The sequence below is a fragment of the Rhodamnia argentea genome, chromosome 4, assembly GCF_020921035.1.
Source record: "Rhodamnia argentea isolate NSW1041297 chromosome 4, ASM2092103v1, whole genome shotgun sequence".
Taxonomy (NCBI): Eukaryota; Viridiplantae; Streptophyta; class Magnoliopsida; order Myrtales; family Myrtaceae; genus Rhodamnia; species Rhodamnia argentea.
In genome coordinates, this window is record NC_063153.1 from 20,247,909 (window position 1) to 20,268,766 (window position 20,858).

Sequence of the window (20,858 nt, forward strand, 5' to 3'; positions counted from 1 at the left end):
TTTGTGCTAGCCATTCACCTAACTATACATGCGAAATTGGAAAAGGTATTAAATTCGAGCAAAGACGTGGAATGCTTTTGCCGATGTGATTGAAGCGGTAATGTAGCTACCATGTGCTTTTCTTTCTTTGTTTCCTTTTTTGCCCTTGCTTTTAGATAAAATTTTAATGTTGTGGCCAAAAGAGACTTACTACAATATAATCGATAAATGATTCACCCATCTAGTGTATATGTGAGAACAAAACAAAAAAATTGTGTTTATATAATAGTTTTTGAGTGACCGACAGTCTATTTTGTGGTAGGATTTAGTGCATAATCACAACAAAATAAAATATAAAAATAATATAGAGAAATCGAGATACAAAATTTTATCTTATACCTCATGCTACCTTTATTTTCATAGCCACCGAAAAACTGTTATTGCTAAGAAAGTCCCGTGGGTAGGAACCAATGAGGACGCGGAGTGTGGACTCCAGGAAGGCAATGGCTGGCTGAGGGAGTTGTTTTGAGTCAATTCGAAGGCATCCTCATTCCAAGTGCGAACGCGTGGAATATACGAAACGACCAACGTACTGTTAGACATTAAAATATACAGAATAGTCGAGTAATCATGTCTTGCCTCCTGCTTTCCCTTCTTCCTCTTCACCAGCGACGCTATAAATTTGGCAAAGAGATAATCCAGTAATCATTTTCCTGCTCAAACCTATCAGTAGTAATCGAGTCTCTGAGAGAGAGAGAGAGAGAGAGAGAGAGTGCACTGCAATGGAAGATCAACCCAAGCAATCGAGTTTGTCCGTCCCTGGAGCCTCTAGTTCCTCCACCTCAACAGAAAGAAGTGATTCCGGGCCACCTGCTTCCGACGACATCGGGCAGGAGACGTCGGATCAACAGCAACAGGTGAATTTCGAGCTCTCTCTCTCTCCTTGTGTAATTCATTGTTTGTGCGTGTACACGAGAGAGAGAACTCTGGCCCTTTCGTCACCTCTGTTACTAAATGAATCTCGCTTTGGGAGATTCATTATACATAATAGTTGAGTAATCTTTCCTGGTTGACAAGGTACTTTCCCCCCGCCATGAAAGAGCAAAAGGAAAGGCCCCCTTTGATTCCTTGGAACCTGCAATGGAAGATCGACAACCCAAGCAAGCTAAATTGATTGAAGCTTCGAGTTCGTCCATCCCTGGAGCCTCCAGTTCCTCAACCTCAACAGAAAGATGTGATTATGGCCCACCTGCTTCTGACGGCATTGGGCAGGAGACGTCGGATCAACAGCAACAGGTGAATTTCAAGCTCTCTCTCTCTCTCTCTCTCTCTCTCTCTCTCTCTCTCTCTCCCCTTGTGTAATTCGCTGTCTGTGCTTTCCCTCACCTTGAAAGAACAAAATGACACCTTTCTGGCATTATCTCACGCCCGTTCTTATCTTTGTGGCTGGGTACTTCATTGTTACAAAGAAGAATCAGAGGACCATCCCTCGCTCACAAGACGAGGATACTGGAAAACAAAGTGATTCTGAGCTATCTGCTTCCTACTACACCTCTGTTTTAGGAAATAATTACTACGTGTTCTTGAGCTTTAGAGGCGCTGATACTCGCAAAGGCTTCATCGATCACCTCTACCATAGACTCGTAGACATGAGCCTGCACCATTCAGACTTCGTGTTCAGAGATGATGACAAGCTCCGCATTGGCCAGCCAATTGGTGATAATCTTCTCGATGCAATCAAGCGTTCTAAGATTTCAATCCCAGTCATCTCAGAAGATTATGCTGGTAGTAAATGGTGCCTCATCGAGCTCATTGAGATAATGGAGTGCCATGAACGCACAGGTCAAATAGTCTTGCCCGTGCTTTACAATGTGAAAACCGATCATGTGAAAACCATGACGGGGAAATTTGGAGAAGCCTTCCGACGCGAGAAGCATAGGTTTGACGAAGAGTTCGAGGGAAAAGCGAAGGCAGCGCTCCAAAAAGTAGTTAAAAATAAAGTATACAAATTAGAGGATTATAGCGGGTACGTCGTTTACCCTGTCGGAAGAAGTATATTTCTATTTATCATCCTTAATCCTTGTTTTGTGGAGCCATTAATAAGTTCTCATCTGTTGTGTTGTTTTACAGGTATGAAGGGAAATTAGTAAAAGAACTCATAGAAGCAATAGTGCTCAGACAGCAACATGATTTCCCTCCGTCTTTTCCCAAGGACTTGGTTGGAATTGATGATCATGTGGCTAGGGTTATGAATTTGGCTGATATTGCTTCTCCGGAAACTTCTATGGAAACTCAAATTATTGTGATTTATGGGATTGGCGGCATCGGTAAGACGACTCTGGCCACATTCATCTATAAAGAGCTTTTTGATAAATTTAATTGCCACAGCTGTCTCAATGATATTAGAGAAACAATTAAAAGCAAGGGTATGGAGTATGTCCAATCTCTACTGGCATCACATATAACAAAAGGTAGAGTGCATGATTCTGGGATTGAAATGATTAGACGTAAATGTAAAGAAAAGAAGGTACTTATTCTTCTTGACGATGTGGATAGTCAAGACCATCTTGATAATTTGATTGGAGGTTGTGAATTCAAGTCGGGGAGTCGGATCATTATTACATGTCGAGATAAGTTTCTATTGAAGCCTGAATACAAAGGGTATGAACTCACAGAAATGAACATGCAAGACGCTTTGGTTCTGTTTAGGAAATATGCATTCAAAGGAGAACAAACTCCAATAGAACTCATTGCTCTTTCTAGTGATATTGTTGCCACCACAGGAGGGATTCCCTTAGCTCTGATGATTATGGGTTCATTTCTCAATAGAAAAGATAAAAGCATATGGACAGAGACGCTGGAGAAATTGAAGAAGGTGCCTCATATCGATGTACAACAAAAGTTGAGGATAAGTTACGATTCATTAGGATATGAGGAACGGCAAATGTTTCTAGACATAGCATGCTTTTTCATTGGAATTGACAAAAGAATTGTCGCCTACCTGTGGAAGGATCTCCATTATCGCGTTGATTCCGGATTCAAAAGAATGATAGAACTTTCGTTAATAATTGATGATGATAACAATGAGTTGAGAATGCATGATCACTTAAGAGTTCTAGGCAGAGCTATCGCCCGTCCAGCACATAAAAAGCTTTGGAAACGTAGCAGACTATGGGACGAGGAAGCCATAACAGTTCAACGAAGCGAGGTAACAATCATGTCTACTTTTGGCCTCTCCCATATTCTCTAATGGTAGTTCCTCATATTATTATTCTTATTGTTCTTTTACTCTAGATCTTTTGTAAGTGTTAACATGTTGTTAGCATTATCTTGGTAAAAGCTGCATCCACTTTTGGCCGTTTGTTCATGAAAAGTTTGCGCTGGTGGCAATTCCACAGGTCATCTCCTGATGATAATTATGAGGCTCAGAAAAGGGGTATTATAAATTGTGTATTATTAGCTCCACCTATATTGCTCTTTTGCTGTCCTAACATCATTTTCTAGCAATTTTGGTACTTCTCCTTGCTATATTGCAAGTTGAAGATCCTAGGATCGCCCAGGTTTGAAATTTTCCTTATTCAAATATCATTTAATTATGATAATATCGTAAAATGCTACAAAATGCATGAAAAAGTTTTCTAAAATTTAATTCTGATTAACTTATATTTTTTTGACCAAATAACATGAACTTTATCATTGACCATCATCCAATATATGCAGGTTCTACTTTATGGCCAAAAAAAAAGAAAAGAAAGATTTCAGTTAAATTATTTGCACCTAATAACTATTGGCTATCGACTTAAGAATTTATTCAATATTAAGTACTAAGATCTTATGTGCTTGATTTCATATCTCTAAATAATTTCTTCAATTTGTTTTCTAGCATATGTTATGCATTTTTCCAACGGAAATGCAATATGATAATACAAACTCATGATACAAAGAAAATAAAAAATTTGGTTTTAATTGTATTACCCAGGGAATGTTATCATCATAATTGAAAAAGCACCTTGAAATCCATCAATTTTGTTGAATAATCTAGAAATGTATAATTATAATTGCATTAGTTTCTAACTTGAAAAAACACTAGGTAATTTGGATGACTCTCACTCTACAATTAATTTGGAAAATTCTTATGTATCTTGTCACTAATGGGAACAATACACTTAAAATATTCAAATTCTATTTTTTGATTGCGAATTTAGCTTTTCTTCTATTGCCGCTTAGACCAAGAGTCAAATTAACAAATGTCATAATATAATAATGTAAGAAGGCAGTTCAAGATACATTAACTATTTTTCTTTTTTTTGGTCAGAAAGATACATTAACCATAGAGTAAGTGAAGGTTTTGGTTTAATTATGAGCTTTGCCTGTATACCTGGATCGATCGTGTTTATTCATATGAAAGGTGAAAACTCACAGTAGTTCGACACCTGATGCAACAACATAAGGCTATTCTACCTTGCTTTCCTATTTATTGACTTACAATCTCACTCTATTCCATTCCATGAGACAATACTTTTGGTTTTGCAATCATGTGTACTAAAACTCACTATGCTATGTCGCATCCAAAAAGGTGAAAGAAGCAATCAATCTTTTTCATTGTCGGCTCTTTTGCAAATGATGCAAAAATTCAAATGACATTATGATATAAGTAAGAAAAGTAAAACTGTTGGGATGAAAATAGAAACTCCAATAGATAGAAGACTACCTGCTTGATAATTGAAATCTTTCAATTGGCGCAAGTTGAATGATGGCTGATCGACTAGTTGGGCCATCTTAGGATTAGTGTTGATCTTTTCAAGCTTGAATATCCAATGGAAAAGACAATGCTTGGACTGCACAAAAGCCGTCTATTGGAAAAGAAATAATTTGTGGCATACAAGTGAAAATTGATATATTACATGATTGTGTAGTCATCACATATACTCTTGTAAGTGTGGAGGAAATGCATTCATTGGCCGCAATAACATGGAAACGTACGCTCACAAAAGGCGGTTGGGTGGTGTGCTATTCCTTATGTAATTACACTTTATTCATGTCAAGATGAGGAAATGCCCTGTGTCGATATTTACTTACCCTCAATTTTTGTTTTTTTTTTCTTCTTGTTGGCTTTTTGTAGAAGGAAAATACAAATGTTGAGGCATTACATCTGGACGAAAATGGCTCAAGCATGTTCATGAAGCGAAAAAGCTTTAAGAAAATGCCTTACCTGAAATTCCTTCGTCTGAGTAAAGTCAAATTTGATGGAGATTACGAGGATTCACTTTCTGAATTAAGATGGCTAGAGTGGAAGAGTTGTCCCGATTCTTTCACCGCGACCAATGTTCATTTGGAGAAATTAGTGATACTCAATTTATCAGGTGGTTCTATTAGCGAAAATTGGGGAGGATGGACTTCAATCACGGTAAAGATCAGGAACGTTATCTCTTTTGTTACATTTCATTGATGAATTATTCTATATTCCAACAGCTAATCTGGGAACATGTTTCTTTCCTGTTGTGGACGGAGAGGTTCATTCTGTTTCCAACATCTAACCTTGGAAAATGCCTCTTTCCTGTAGGCGGAGAGGTTGAAAGTTCTCAATCTTTCGCAGTGCTTAGACTTGAAGAGCACCCCTGATCTCTCTGCATTTGAGAATTTAGAGATGCTAATCCTGGAAAGTTGCGAGAACTTGGAGGTAATCGACCCTTCCATTGGGAAGCTCGAGCGCCTCGTTTCCTTGAACTTGAGGTACTGTGGGATTCTCAAGGTGTTACCCGAGCAATTGGGCAAGCTAAAAGCATTGGAGGAACTGGCCCTAGACGAGACTGATGTACAAGAAATCCCTCCATGGATAGGATCTCTGGGGAAGCTGAAGACGCTTAGTGCCGTGGGTTGTCGTCTCCTGGCTCGAGTTGATGACTCAATAAGCGATCTGTTAAGTTTGTCAACCCTCAACTTGAAGGCTTGTGTAAGCTTGCAAGGATTTGCGGTCTCCTTCCAGGCCCAAGGAAAATTGCAGCACTTGTCGTTGGAGAGATGCAACAAGCTGAGAGAGATCCCTTCTTCAATTGGGAATTTGGGAGAGTTGGTTGAGCTGGACTTGTCGCATACAATTATTGACGAACTACCTGAATCCATGGGGGAATTGAAGAAATTGAAAATTCTGAGGATTTCCCATAGTACGATTAAAAAGTTGCCAATCGCCATTGGAGAATTGAAAAGCCTGGAAGAGTTGCATGCCTCAGGCTGCCGTAAGCTGGAAGGACAAATTCCTCGAGAAGTAAATGGATTGTCTTCTCTAAAGACCCTTCGTTTAGGTGGAGCAAAGATTTCTGGCTTGCCGGAGAACTTCCATGAGCTTTCTTCTCTCGAGGACCTTGATTTACTTGGCTGTGTGCAGCTTCAGTCACTGCCAGAACCTCCTTCCCGCTTATCATCCCTGCAGCTCACCTGCTGGAGCGGCGAGCTGCAGTCGTTCTCTCACCTAATGCATCTGAAGGAGCTCACCCTTCACTCTTGCACGTCTCTTCGAAGCATCCCAGAGCTTCCCTCCTGCATACAGAAGCTCCGCGTTCGGAGCTGCCCCAATTTGAAAAAGTTGTCGATTCTTCCCAAGTGGAAATCCTTGTCGGAGTTAGAGCTCTTGCAATGCAATGGGCTGAAGGAGCTGGATGGTCTGGAAGCTTTAACATCCCTAAGAAAGTTGAACCTATCCACAAGCACAGACTTGTCCAACCTCAACAGCTTTGACGATTTAGAGTCGGTGAGTTCCTCGGACTCGCGCAGCTTCAATTTTAAAAAGGCGGATAATCTCCATGTGATATTAGGCTTCGAAAATTTGAGATCCCTGGAAGTGCTGAATATCTCTGGGCGGAAGCACATTGAACGACTGAATCTTTCAAATTCGGAGCATCTGAGGCAATTGATTGTAAAGGATTGCCCAAGGTTAGTTGAAATCCTCATCCTTAATATAGTATCCCTGGAGCGCTTTGATTGGGATGGGCGCCAGCCACAAATCACCAGAGTCTCCAGCGCGCGACCGGCCACTTGATAGTACTGGATACTTTCATTCCTGAGGGAAAGAGCAGTAAAAAGCTGACTAAGGTTCACAGGTCAAAGTTAGGTTTTACATTTGACAGTACTGGATACAGGGGATGCAATTTGATGAGAGCGACACCAAAAAGATTAGGTTTAGGACACTGCACTGCATGAAAGAATTGTGAAGAAGATTTGAAAGTGTGGCACCACGAAAAAGATCTGGTTCTGGAGATTGCTAAAGTCTGCTTCTAAATGTAAATGTAGCAGGTAAGCTGCCGCTTTTCTGCTGAGATTACCCGCTTTCATTGGTATTTTTAGTTTGCATAGGGATCTTCTTTGATGTGTTATGATTCTCCGTCTTAAATCCAGGAGCTGGGGGAAGTTGTTGGAGCAAGTAATATGTAATGCTTCAGTGTTGTCTGGCTTGTGGTCATGATGAGAACAGAAAAGATCAGGATGACTCCAAAGGTGTATTAGATGTCTTCAGTCAAATAGTAAGAGATCCTTCATCCTCGACATGGTACCAATGTGCGCTTGTGTACGTAAATTAGTACTTGTCTCCTACTTCTATTGAAGTTCGTGCTCTTTCGCTATGTGGTTGTGCCATTTATGCAGAAGGATTCTGGAAACTGCTCGTGCATAAGCGGTTATTGATTGCGTTTTAGTGATTCGTTATTTTGCCATGGACATTAATGTCAAGATGATGAATCTCCATGGATGTATAAATACTTTGTTGATCATTTGATATGCCAACATGAAGATTGCTCTCCCGAGGGAAGACATATGGCCTTGATCATGCTGAAAGCATTATTATCAACGGTAGATAACCCCGTAGAAATCATGTAGCCACTCTTTCCTTGTTTTACTTCATGCCTTTACGAATCATCTTGCAAATCTTTACCGTTATATCATTCGCAATTTGTTCCTTCAGTTCGGTCATTGTTTGGTGATGACAATGTCTACGCCTCAGAGGCTTTAAAAAAAAACAGAGAACGTTCACTGTATTGTAAATAACAGTGTCAGATCCAAACAAGAAACATGAAGGACATCCATAAATCAACTGCGTTGCTTTCCTAGAGCACAGGATGTTTATTATGCATTTCTCTCGTTCATTCATGCGAAATAAAAAAGAACTCCATTTACTTGTTAGGAAAAGTTCCATCTAAAAGCTTAAGCTAGCTACTAGTTAGGGGTAGACTGCATGTATGTAACCCCTGTTGAATCCCCTCCTTCAGCCATTGTGGAATAACACTTCTAACGATTGACTTATCATGGAAACTACTCATGTCTATGTGGTTTTGGTTGCATTTGTAGTAGCTTAGGTGCACTTATTCTGCCATGGATTGATACGCCGCTGGAGACACCATCATAAAATTTTTTACTTTTCTCCAATCAAGGACACCGATGTTGAGATGATGAATCTCCATAAATCTATGTTCAACTTTGTTTGTCAATGGGGATGCTAATACATAGATTGCTCAATCTAAGGGTGGATTCATGGACTTGATCCAGTCAAAAGTAACATCCTGCACGATGAAAACTCCATTAGGAATCATGCGGCGATCATGATCTTTCATGTTTTTTGTGGTGCCTATATCCATCTCACATGTTCATCATATCGAATCTGCATCCTTATGTTTGTTCTTCATTTGGCGATGACAATTTCTCATGCGCCTGATACTTTAAATGACCAGGAGCTTCACTATAATTTTGGCAATGGTGGGAGATCTGAACCAAATATCCGAGATATGGATGCAATATGGACGTTCTTTAAGCCGATTGTGCCGCATCGTGCTTGATGAAAGGGAAATTTCCATTAGATGAATGAAAACAGGTACTTTAATTCACTCCTGGAATATTTGAGAACTAATCTGGATCCATGAATGTCCATCTTTTCTTGAACTATTGCTTAATCAGATTACAATACTTTATTACAGATGCTACTGCAATGGAATGTAATTGGAAGTTAAACCTATTAAATAAGAGAAGACCGTGGGAGTGACCAGCTACGGCCTTGGCTAGGAATGTCCCTTATTTTGGGTGTGATGGTACTTAGCAACTTCTTTTTTTTTCTTTTTTTTTTAAGGAAGGTACTTTTCCTCAAAACTTCGGATATCTTACTTACAATTTTTTTTTTTAAATATCATGATTGTTGCTCGTAAATTGTACTTTATATTATGTATTAACATGCATATAAGGATTGCAAACATATTGTGTTTGTAACTAAGAATACGTGTTAGTACTAGTAGTTCTCCCATAAGATCCTAATTGTCCTCATTGGGCCACATATGCCCAATGATATCTATCATTAGCACCACATTCATAAGAACAATAATCCTTTTTCTTCTGCCGATTGTTTACCATTTACATAAGAATTAGGGAAATTTTCAATTAAGGGCCCGAAGCGCCCTCATTTTCTCAAATAAGAGGGGTTTTTTTTATTTTTTATTTTTTGTTAAAACTCAAATAAGGGCTTAAAATGGTCCTTACTACAAATAAGTCATGAAGCACCATCTTTGTTTCAAGAGCCCAAAGTGATTATGCATGTTTCAAATAAGGGCCTCATCACGTCGGCCGACTAAATATTCCAACCGATCATGAGCATATATATATAAGAGGAAACGTTGGGAGGACTACGCTCCCGCTTGTGGTTGCCTTAGGGGCCGTCGGCGCCTCGGCAGAAGCCGACGACCCTATGACGTCCTGGAATTTTGACGTCCGTAAAAAAAATTCTAAATTCCAGCGTGAAAAATAAATTTGAATTTTGAGGATTTAAGAGATGATGATTGATTGTTCGGAAACGTCGGTCAGAAAAAGTCAAGTTAAAATAGTCAAACGTCTGTTGACACCTAAATTTTGGTCATCCTTTTTAGTCCTTAACCTTTGCATAAAAATTAGGGATTAACTTTAGTCCTTACAAAAAATAATTAAATCATCTTGCATGTAGTTTGCACTTAGTTCATTTTATTTTATTTTATTCTTATATAGCATGCATGTAGTTGCATTCGATCGACGATGAACGAGATAAAACATATTGGACTAAGTGGGCAGAGAAAGAGGAAGTGGGCAGAGAAGTTGTTACACAAGGAGATTTGATCGGATTTGTCGGTTTGCAAAGAGATCACGCGAAAATCAGAATTGATTTTTTGGAACAAAAATATTTGAACGGATCTATTCAGTTAGGTCAGAATATTTTGCGAAACCGAAAAGATACGATCGTTACAACGATTATTTTTAGGTTTCATGTGCCTATAAATAAGACAACTTAGCGCACGTTCAAGGGAGGGGAGGCCGCACAATTTTTTCGCACAGCCACGTTGAGAGTTTTCTCGGGCGAGAGAGAGAAGGGTGAGGGAGAGTCTTCGTTCAGGAGAGGAAAAAAGGGGAGATGAGTGCAGAAAAGGGACCATCAATAAACTGTCAGGTGGTGTTATTGTGTAGAGGGAGGGGCTTGGTTCGGGGGAGCCACATGTGAGATTGAGAGAGAGAACGTGAGAAAAGCAAGGGAGAGGCTTCGGGGATCCATCCTTGACTCCCCGTTACAGCCACCGTTAGTGGCCTCCCTCCGGCGACCAGTCCCCGCCCCCGACACCGCCTGTTGTAGCCCTGACGTCGCCCCTGCTCGTGCTGTCACTGGTGCTTCAGTTTTGCGGAACAGAACCGCAAGCTATTACCATCTGTCTCTGTGATTGCACCAATCTTCTTCAGTCAAGTCACGGTCGCCCCTGAGGAGAAGCATCCCAGGTGATCATTCAATTTTCAGCAGGTTTGACCAACGATTCTGGTGAGGGCGTGCGTGCGAACTGTGAAGGACCACAATTACAACAAGGAGACAAAAACCAAGGAGCCATCAGTGGAGACTTGTTTTATTGCTGCAAGATTTGCACACGAAAAAAAAAAAAGCAAAATACATTCACGTTTGCTTTTGGTCAATATTCTGCAGCTTTCTTCAGTGTTTCATAAGGTCCTTCGCTACGTTTTATTTCTTCATAGTGCCACACTTTGAAGCCGATCCTGATCACGGTCAGCCCGCAAGCACCATCACAGATCGTGAACCGACGTCGACCATCGTGAGTTCGCTGGTTCCGAGGTGATCCTTGATTCATCGAGAATTTGTTCAAATTTGGCAATCGCATTCATCAAATTAGGTAACAAATCTTATACTTGGAATATTGGTGAAATCTGTTACTTTATTTAAATTATTTGAATTCCGATTATATCTCTGTGAATGTTACGATTATCATGTGGAATATTCTCGTGCATATCTTTTAAAATGTGACCCCTTGTGAATAGGGCAATATTGTGCATTAAAATTCGGCACACTCCCAATCTTTAAGTCAAGCGATTTTTTTTGAAGCATCATCATATCTTATTTTATTTTATTTTATTTTAGCTCAAATAATTTAATAATAAACCTCGTGCATAATACATGGTCGCTTGCGCCTAAAGTTCCGAGGAATATATGGCCTTAAGCGACTTTCGAGACAAGATATCAAAAATCTTTCAAAATGTGATCGATTAGGAAAATTTCCTAATCCGCAACTTGCCACGAGCAAGGATTTGAATGCAATCGTTAACCGTAAGATTACGGATTAAAGATTGGATTCAGATATTTGCGAAATGTTTTCAAAAATCGGTTGAGATATCCACTTTCTTGATTGATTTGATCGGTATAATATCTTTAGAATGAATATGCTCTTGCGTGATATTTAAAATTCTAAAAGATATTGCATTTCATTTTAGATAAAAATTGCATTAAAATCATGTAGATATTTGCACGTTAATTTAATTTTAGAATAGGTTAACGTAGGTTCGCATTCTAGGATAGAACATGCATATTTGCATTGATTTTCATGTCTAAAATAATTTTTCTTTAATATGTTAGGGATTAGGCAAATCTGAACCTTAAAATATGTAAGATAATTATCTTTAGCCATAGTTTTATTTAGGGTCATTCATTAATCCGAAAATAAAAAAAAATAAAAATAAAATAAGCTTGCCATGTCATTTGCATGCTAGATTTAGATCATTTAGAATTTGCATGTTGTATGTTTCGATCTTTACATCATGTAGTCAATTTAATTAGACCGTAACATCATTTGTACATTAGTTTCATTTAATTGCATGTCATCTACGTTAGTCATGTAGTTAATTAAATTAATTTCATATGCATGCTTAGGATTTCCTTGCATTTAATTTAATTCATTTGCATCTTAGATTAAATTCATGCATTGCATATAGGTTAGTCTTTATCCCATTAAAAAAGAAAAAATTCAAAAGTGAGAACAATTTGTCTTGGCGTATGCTTTCTGCAATTACCTCGACTTCCGGATGTTCAATTAATTGTGCAATTGCATGATAACCTTTGTTAGTGACTTAGGTTAAAATCAATTAATGTTGCCCGACAAAAATTTTTCATGAAATAAAATGGTACCGAAAGGGCGTTAGAGTAATCTAGCGTAATCAAGTCCCCGGACTTAGAATCTCTGGTTCGTAGAAGTAATTTAGTTCTCCCGCTAATTTACTTAGGTTTCTAATCGACCTACCAAAAATGATTAGTGGCGACTCCAATTCAAATATCTTTGCATGTTAAGTTGCGATTTGGTATGGACTTGGGAGAGTCCGAGTTAGGTTAGTTAAATAATTAACCTAATAATCCATTAGCCTAGAAACCCGATTTTTAGGTCGCGACAACGTCGTCTCGTAGTACCGAGACCCTTCGTACTTGAACCTAATCCCGACTAAACCCTAATGCTCCGTTTGTTTCGTGGGAAATATGACCTTCTCGGAGAATGTTTTCCGGGAAGTCATTTTCCAGGAAAATGACTTCCTTTTCCGATGTTTGGCAAAACTTGAAAAAGTTCTAGAAAATATTTTCCGCCGTTTGATAAGGAAAATTGGTCTTATTTTTTTCTTCAAAATAGACTTTGGCGCTCACTTCTTTTGAAGTCCCCTCTCTCTAGCTCGCGTTTCTAGAGATAGAGAGAGAAACCCCGAAGGAGAGAGGCGTTGCGCAAAGGAAGCATGAGGCGATGGTGCTCGGAGCTCTAGCGCCACCTCGGCCCGCGATGCTATCGGCGTTCACCGGGAAGCGGGTGGTCCCTGTGGATTGCGCCGCGGAGGTCTCGCAACTCCTCCGGGAGGCCACCCTCGACGGCTACCCGGAATCGGCCGTCGAATGCCTTGCCGACCCACTCGTCGACGTCAATTACGTCGGGGCGGTGAGCCTCAAGACCGGGAAGGCCGCCATCATCCTGCGCGTCGAGTCCACCTCCGAGCTCCACGTGGAGCACAAGGAGTTCGGGACGGACGTCACGGTTCTGTTCCTCGCAATAGCTTTCCTTGCTTGAGGTCGGAGCCATCGGGCGTGGTCGTGGCTGGCGATCAGCCGAGGGAAAAGAAGGAATATTAAAAAAGAAAAAAGATGAAAAAAGAAAAAAATAAAGAAAGTAATTAAAAAATAAATTTTATCCGAAAAGTAAAAAATAAAATTTTTGAATTTTGAAAAAATAAATAAAAAACGAAAAGAAAGCAAAAAAATAATTAAAAAAAATAGTTGAAAGAGAGGAGGAATGAAAAGTGTGGAAAATATTTTCCTCTTCTCAAAATGAGGAAATCATTTTCCTTAGTTTTAGAAGGTTTTTTTTGTTGACCGGAAAATATTTTCCGTTGACAGCTCATTTTCCGCCCCCCAAACACCGGAAATTGGGGAAAATATTTTCCGGAAAAATATTTTCCTTGAAACAAACGGAGCCTAAATATGAAAATCCCAATTTTACCCTCAGTCGACTGAGTTAAATGGGCAACTGGTACCCATTTTGTTAAATTACTAAATTGCCCTTAGATTTTATTTACGTAGAACAAAAACTTTAAATTTTGAAATTTGCTGTGGCCCCCCTCTTATCTCTAATCTTCAGCCGCCCAATGTCACCCCGACTTTTCTTATGCTGACATCACCGCTTACCTCATCACCCTTTCCCCACAAGTTTCCCTTTCCCCCACGTGACTCTCTCTCTCTGTCTTTCCTCTTGTTGACCGCGACGACAACTCCTGGTACTCTCTTCTTCTTCTTCCTTTTTATTCGTTCTGTTGCTCGCGCGACCGTCCCTCCTGCTCACTTCGCCCGACGCCACCACCACCCACCACCCTGTAACCGCCGCGCCGAGCTCGTCCCGACTGTCGCGCCGTCGATCCGCCATTCCCTGCACCGACCCCGAGCCGAGCCCCGCGGCCGCCTGGTCATCCCAGCTCCCGACGCCACACCACCAGACCGCCACGCTTAGCCGCCACCGCCACCTCGCCTTGCCTCGCCGATCCGCCGTCACGTCGTCGCCCACCAGCCGCTAGCCAACGCGAGCTAGTCCCGCCGTGCTCAGCCAGCCCGAGAACCCCGACCTCACCGCGCCACCCGAGCTTCCACTCGACTCACTCCAGCCACTGTTCGACCCTGTTGCCGCCTGAAATCGGCAGCCCAAGACCACCCCACACCCCCCAACCCAACGCCAGCCCCACCGGTCTGCCCTCCCGAGCCACTGACTAGACCCGACCCGGAGTCCTGCTGCTCGTGAACCCGAAACCCGACCCGTCCAACCCTACCGGTGCCACTGATCAAGCCCAAACCGAAGTCCTCTTGCCCGAAAACCTGACCCCACCAGAGCACTGAACTGATCCGACCTCGACCCAAACCGTACCGCGCCCGACCCGATCCGCAAACCTGACCCGAAACCATTGAGCTGACCCCATCCGAAACAGTGAAAAGAGGCCCGACCCGAACTGTGACCATGCATGGCTCAGATCCACGAACCTTGCCATTGTCGTGGTCATCGCCCACGTGCCCGAGTCGTTACTGAAAATCAATTAGTTTGGGAGTTAACCCCTAAACTCTGATTGGGACATTAAGCGCATTTAAAGATTAGATTAATTGTTGTTATTTGTCGATTAAAATAATTGACCGTGCCGGTTATATTTAGCTAAATTGTGATCGAATTATTTGCCCGAAGTCGGATCAATTAATCATTATGGCGACAATTAATCGGTACCTAGACTAATTAAATGGAATGAGTTAATTAATTAAGTTGGATTAATTAATTATGGTCGGGATAATTAATCAATTGTTAATTATTTATTAATGGATGATTATTATTGGGTGATTCTCTGATGACTGTTGAGTATCATGATTGATGTGAATTTGATGACTAATCACTCTGTTAATATATCCAAAGTCCGGTGGATAAGCTTTGTGCATGTAACCACGTGTGTATATCTCATTGTACTTTGAGCATGAATGTCACGCCCCGACTTTTGAGCTCGCGATATCTCTACCAATTCACCACAAGTCATAGATGATAGCGTCCCAAGTACACTATCGACCTTCGCACTTACGGCACACGCGGAAACGTAAATTCTCCCGGACAATTATCAACAAGGATAGTAAAGTAGGAAATTACTACTCAATCATCAAACAAAAGACCATTTCATTTCATAAGTCAAAGCAGATGAGTTTTAACCCTACTGATCTACGGAAGACTTATACAACTCTATTCTTCGGGGCGGCTCGCTAATACCTCAAAAATAAATATGGCCGAGTAAGGTTAAACCTTCATTTACTCCCAAAAACTACTCTAATAACCAGGCCCTAACATGTATGGGTTCCATCACTTGGGACTTGAAAAAGGGTTAACAACTACGATGTGAGAAATAAATCTTAGTGAGTCAACGCCTAAGCCTGGCTAGAGCGTTGATTCGCTCGAACATCCTAACAAATAGTCCTATCATCCAAGAGTAGATATTTCAACTACATGCAAACTTATCGGTCTTGAGCCATGCATAATGCAATGTTCGACTCAAGTCAACAATCACAAGAGACAAACAAGCGGCAAGGCATCACATCAACTTGCACACATGGGACACCACATGAAGTGAAATTATTAACAGATGAGGCCACATGGTACGACACACTAGACAGTTGATGCCTAGCACACTAGACAGTTGGTGCTCTACTTGGAGGACCGGACATGGTCCCATTACTTCGGCGATAGCGACTACTATGCCGGTGTAATTCCGATCGACATGGCACGACATAGCAGGCATTCCAAAAGAAGTGTCGGTCCGTCACAAGCCGCAACCGGCATCCGATTAACCCGACGACGCGGATTGACGTGCATATGACAAGTCGTGTAATTTCGGTCGACACGGCACGATCTTGTCGGGAACAACCATTATGTGATCATTCAAGCGCATCCGATAACAACCAATCAAATTCTTATCTTTACACTTAGCCGGATGCTCATACGGTCATGATCAAAGACTCGGCACCAGGCCGTTTTCATGCCAAAAATATGCAATTTGCTTTCACTCGGTTCGCATGGATGCACATATTGTCCACCAGACTTTGCATATGATAACATGGGATTGACACCCACAATTTTCACTCATAACATCCAACACGCAAAACCAAGCATCCAGACACGCAATCGGGACAATCGGTCAACACATTTCAATAATCCGACGATAAAGGTCGATCCAAATTTATAAATCAACTATCAAAAGTCCAATCCAATCAACAATCAAACTTCCACTCTGTCTTGTCCTATCGCTCGCTCGCGATTATACACCGGCAATCACTATCCAAACAATCATTCTGATCTACCACCAAATAGCCGCATACATCCTAACCAACAAACTGATTTAATTAATCGTGGTCATTTAACTTAAACCCAATATCTATTTAACCGACCACAATTAGGCTACCTAAACACCCTATTAAGCTAATTACTCTAATTACAATAACTAATTATCGCTAATTATACTAACTAAGCGTAATTAGTGCCCTAATCGGGGTTTAGGAGGAAAAAAAGCTTATATGGTTTAAAGCAAGTACCGAGGCAATGGTATAGAAAATTTGAGTCCTTTACAAGGGAGCCAACCTATAAGAAGACTACTTTTGATCATTGTGTGTTTGTACAAAAATTCTCCGAAGATGACTTTGTTATTTTATTGCTCTATGTGGATGCCATGCTTATGGTTGATTAGAATGTTTCAAGGATTGACAAGTTAAAGCGAGATTTGAGCAACTCTTTTTGACTGGTTTTGCATAACAAGTATTACTCGTGATAGACGAGCGAATAGGTTATGGTTATCTCAAGAGAAATACTTAGAGAAAGTACTTCAAAGGTTCAAAATGGACAAAGCGAAAGTGGTAAGTACTCTTCTTGCTACACACTTTAAGCTTAGTCGTACATAATGTCCGTCTAATAAGAAAGATCTGAAAAACATGGAAAAAGTTCCTTACCCTTTCGCCGTGGGCGGTTTGATGTACGCAATGGTTTGTACAAGGCCAAATGTAGCTCATACGGTTGGAGTGGTTAGCCGTTTTATGTCAAATCCAAATAGAGAGCGTTGGAATGTTTTGAAGTGGATGATAAGGTTTCTTCGAGGCACTTCTAGTTTTAGGCTTTCATTTGGGAGTGAGAAGCCGATTCTTTTGGGTATATGATTCGGGCATGCCAGGGGATGTTGACACAAGGACATCTACTTTAGGTTATTTGATTACTATTTCAAGGAGAGCTGTGGCTTGGCAGTCAAGGTTACAAAAATGCATTGCCTTGTTAACGACATGGCAGAATTCATCGCAACAACCGAAGCATGCAAGGAATTGCTTCACACAAGAACTTGGTTTCACTCAAAAAAGGTATGTTTAACTTTGTAATAATCAAAGTGTTATACATCTTGTGAAGAATTCCACTTTTCGTGCTAGGTCAAAGCACATTGATGTAAGGTATCATTGGATACGAGAAACTTTAGAATCCAAATGGTTGGAACTTGAGAAAGTACACACAGAAGATAAAGCTTCAGATATGATGACAAAGGCACTCACTAGAGAGAAGCATGAGTTTTGCCGGCACCAGGCCGGCATGGATTTCTATTGAGTTTCTTTTTTGTATCAAAATCTCCCTCAATGGGTTGGAGGGGGAGATTTGTTGGGCCGTATAGGCCGGTCTAGCCCATTTAAGTAAGCTCTTAGCTTCTTATTATGTGAGAGGGGGGCTGCTATATCTAGGGTAACATATCAGCAACATTTATGTGAAAAAGAAGTAGCTAAAAACGTAAGATAGCAGCAGTTTTTTCTTGGAAAAACGAATCTGTCCAGCAGCGATCAAATCAACAATTGGAAGTCCATCCGCGGTCCGATTGGACTGAAATTTTGTCAACAGCTTCAGGACTTGTTGGTCTTGATTTTGAATGGTTGGATTGTGTTTTGAAGGTGTCTACTGCAGCTTTTCATGAGTGGTTTCAGACCACGTTTTTTAGGGTGTTTTCATCTGTTCTCTCTTGTTAAAGGTGATGTTGATGCTTGCTTTTTACTTGTAGTTTTGGAATTTCACTATTGTTGAAATCGGTGAGGTTTTAAACAGTCTCATGGTTTTTATCCTTCACATTGGAGGAGTTTTCCACGTAAAAAATTATTGTGTTATTTTTCTTTTGATTCGTATATTTTTGTTAGTTGTGTTCGATTCGTTTTCTTACGGGTTCAGTCTAAGAGGGAAATTTATCAGTTGTTTTTCCGAACACACATTACCGGAGCTCAAAACTATCTGGAAGATAGTTTGACTCGGGAACTCGCCCCAAATCATGCGCATGCGAATCATGCATCTCATGCATATCATGGTAAGGGAAACGGTGAGGAGAATTCTGAAGCAACCCTCACGCTCTTGCAGGTACCTCTTGACGAACCGCTTGACGTTCACTAATGGAGGCCCTATTGCAAAAGAAGAAGGAACTTGAGCTAAAAGCTTGAGATCGCCGAACTCGAAGCTAGACTCAAGAATGTGGGAAACCACATAGTGGAGGAGGACCCAAAGTCCAAATTCCCCGTTAGTCACGCAAGCCTGGTTTCCAACCAAGTGCGGCCTCTGATAAACTTGGGAGTCATCCCACAACAAAATATGGTTTCACACCACAAAGCCCAAGTGGCTAAAGAGACCGTCTCAAATAACCGAGATATGCGCTAAATGAGTTCGACCTCCAGCCTTGGCTGGCGCCCGCCGAAGGAGTCTGAGGCGTCGGAAAAACAACACCAATTATTGCATGATGCTCGGAATGCAATAAAAGCGGATTTTTTTTCAAAATAATTTTTTTTAAAAAAATATTTACGAATTTGGGCCTCGCTCGGTGGTTGGGTTGCCGAGTGAGGCTCGCTCGGCGGCCCAACCGCCGAGCAAGAGCCGCTCGGCAGCCCAACCGCCGAGCGGGGTGGCTTTTTTTTTTTATTTTTATAAATTTCGTATTTTTTTAATTATTGATACTTATAATATTTAATGAGTCTGGCATGGAAAGATTGAAAGAGGAAAGAGGGAAATGATGGTTCATTCGATATCGAGAAGTGACACCGGAGGGAGAAAATGCAAAATTGACAAGGAAAATGGCGTTTTTTGGGGAAAAAGCCAAGCCATGGCGGTTTGCCAATGGATTCGTCTAAAAAAATTATGTGAAATAAAAAAAAATTCGTCCCAAACGGATGCCCGAGCGATGAGATATGCTCTTCCAAAATTTTCCCCTTTCTTTACTCGTTTTCACTCTTTTGCTGCGGTTTTCCATGCGATTTTTAACTCTTTTGCTGCAGTTTCCCATCTATCTATTACTGTGGTTTCCAATATATTCCTGCAGTTATATTACATTATAGTGCCACCCTTTGTTCCGTGATGTGATGTGATAGATTGAATAGATAGGAATGCTGCCACGTGAAAATCATTTTTGAGAGTGCACCAAAATTTATTTCTTCTCGTAGGGGGGAGAGTACGTACGTCCAAAAATGTTTGACTAAACTTGTATCTGGCGTGGATGATCTTAACAGTGCTCTTCAATCTAACACTTCACTCTTTATTGCATTCCGATTGAGCAATTAAGGGTAAGACAATGTTCATTACGAAGTACATTGAATTTTGGACGAATTAATCTGGAAGTTATCCAGTAGTTTGGAAATGCCTATAGAACTTTTCCTTAATAAATTAAGCAAATATCTTAATAAATTTTTACATTAATTATTGCTAATTATGTTATAAAGATAAACTTCACAAGAAAAAAATTATAAATAAATTAAATATTATAAGTATCAATAATTAAAAAATATGAAATTTACAAAAAAAAACTTGCCCAATCGGACCTTGCTCGGTAGATGGGCTGCCGAGCGAGGGGCGGGGCCCACCCCAGCTCCTCGCTCGGCGGTTAGATCGCCGAGCAGCTCTAGCTTGGCAACCTAGCTACCGAGCGGGCCTCGCTCGGCACTTTAACCGCCAAGCGAGACCCAAATCCGTAAATATTTTAAAAAAATAATAATTTTGTAAATATTTTTTTCAAAAAATTATTTTAGAAAAAAACCCAATAAAAGCATGTACTCAAGATCACCAGGTAGTCCGGCGATTGAGTCGAACTTAATCGAATGAACCAGGTGATAAAAAGAAACTAAAAAAAAAACAAAATGAAGGAATCTGATTGGGAATCCTATGGAACCCAAAAAGATTGAACCTGAGAATGACGAAGGTAGGACACTTGAACAAATCTATCCCACCTTTGCATCTGAAAAAAGTATGTGGACGCTCCAGTATGTAAACATGCTAGAAGGAAAACTCGTAGAGGTAGTGCATCATTATCCCTCTCTCTTGAGTTAACTGAACTATGCTCACACGTTAGCCTGACTAGGCATAAAGACGATATGAGACTTGCAGTTCATGGACAGATTTCATCTAAGACCTTAGCAGACCTCGTTGAAAAAGGATTTTATTAAGTATCTTAAGATAAATCGCGATTATGAGGATATGCGTGAATATCTCCCTTTAGTCATGAGAGAGTTCATCCAC

At 40.6% G+C, this 20,858-nt stretch overlaps 2 protein-coding genes across 5 annotated transcripts in view; both read left to right on the forward strand.

Moving 5' to 3' along the window:
• The first annotated feature begins 646 nt into the window (after positions 1-646).
• LOC125314630 (disease resistance protein RPV1-like) overlaps positions 647-20,858 on the forward strand; it is a 40,809-nt gene continuing 20,597 nt past the window's right edge. For all 4 annotated transcript variants that reach the window (XR_007198103.1, XM_048277426.1, XM_048277427.1 and 1 more), the window contains exons 1-3: positions 647-896; positions 1,057-1,174; positions 10,683-10,693. Coding sequence is in view for 3 of the 4 variants with exons in the window: in XM_048277426.1 (XP_048133383.1) it covers positions 762-896; positions 1,057-1,174; positions 10,683-10,693 (264 nt within the window). In the remaining variant the exon portion in view is untranslated. The remainder of the gene's footprint in view (positions 897-1,056; positions 1,175-10,682; positions 10,694-20,858) is intronic.
• LOC115741023 (disease resistance protein RPV1-like) overlaps positions 1,329-20,858 on the forward strand; it is a 36,959-nt gene continuing 17,429 nt past the window's right edge. Inside the window, exons 1-4 of the mRNA XM_048277430.1 lie at positions 1,329-2,005; positions 2,110-3,187; positions 5,102-5,386; positions 5,543-7,496. Of these exons, the coding sequence (XP_048133387.1) occupies positions 1,380-2,005; positions 2,110-3,187; positions 5,102-5,386; positions 5,543-7,015 (3,462 nt within the window). The 5' untranslated portion in view covers positions 1,329-1,379 and the 3' untranslated portion in view covers positions 7,016-7,496. The remainder of the gene's footprint in view (positions 2,006-2,109; positions 3,188-5,101; positions 5,387-5,542; positions 7,497-20,858) is intronic.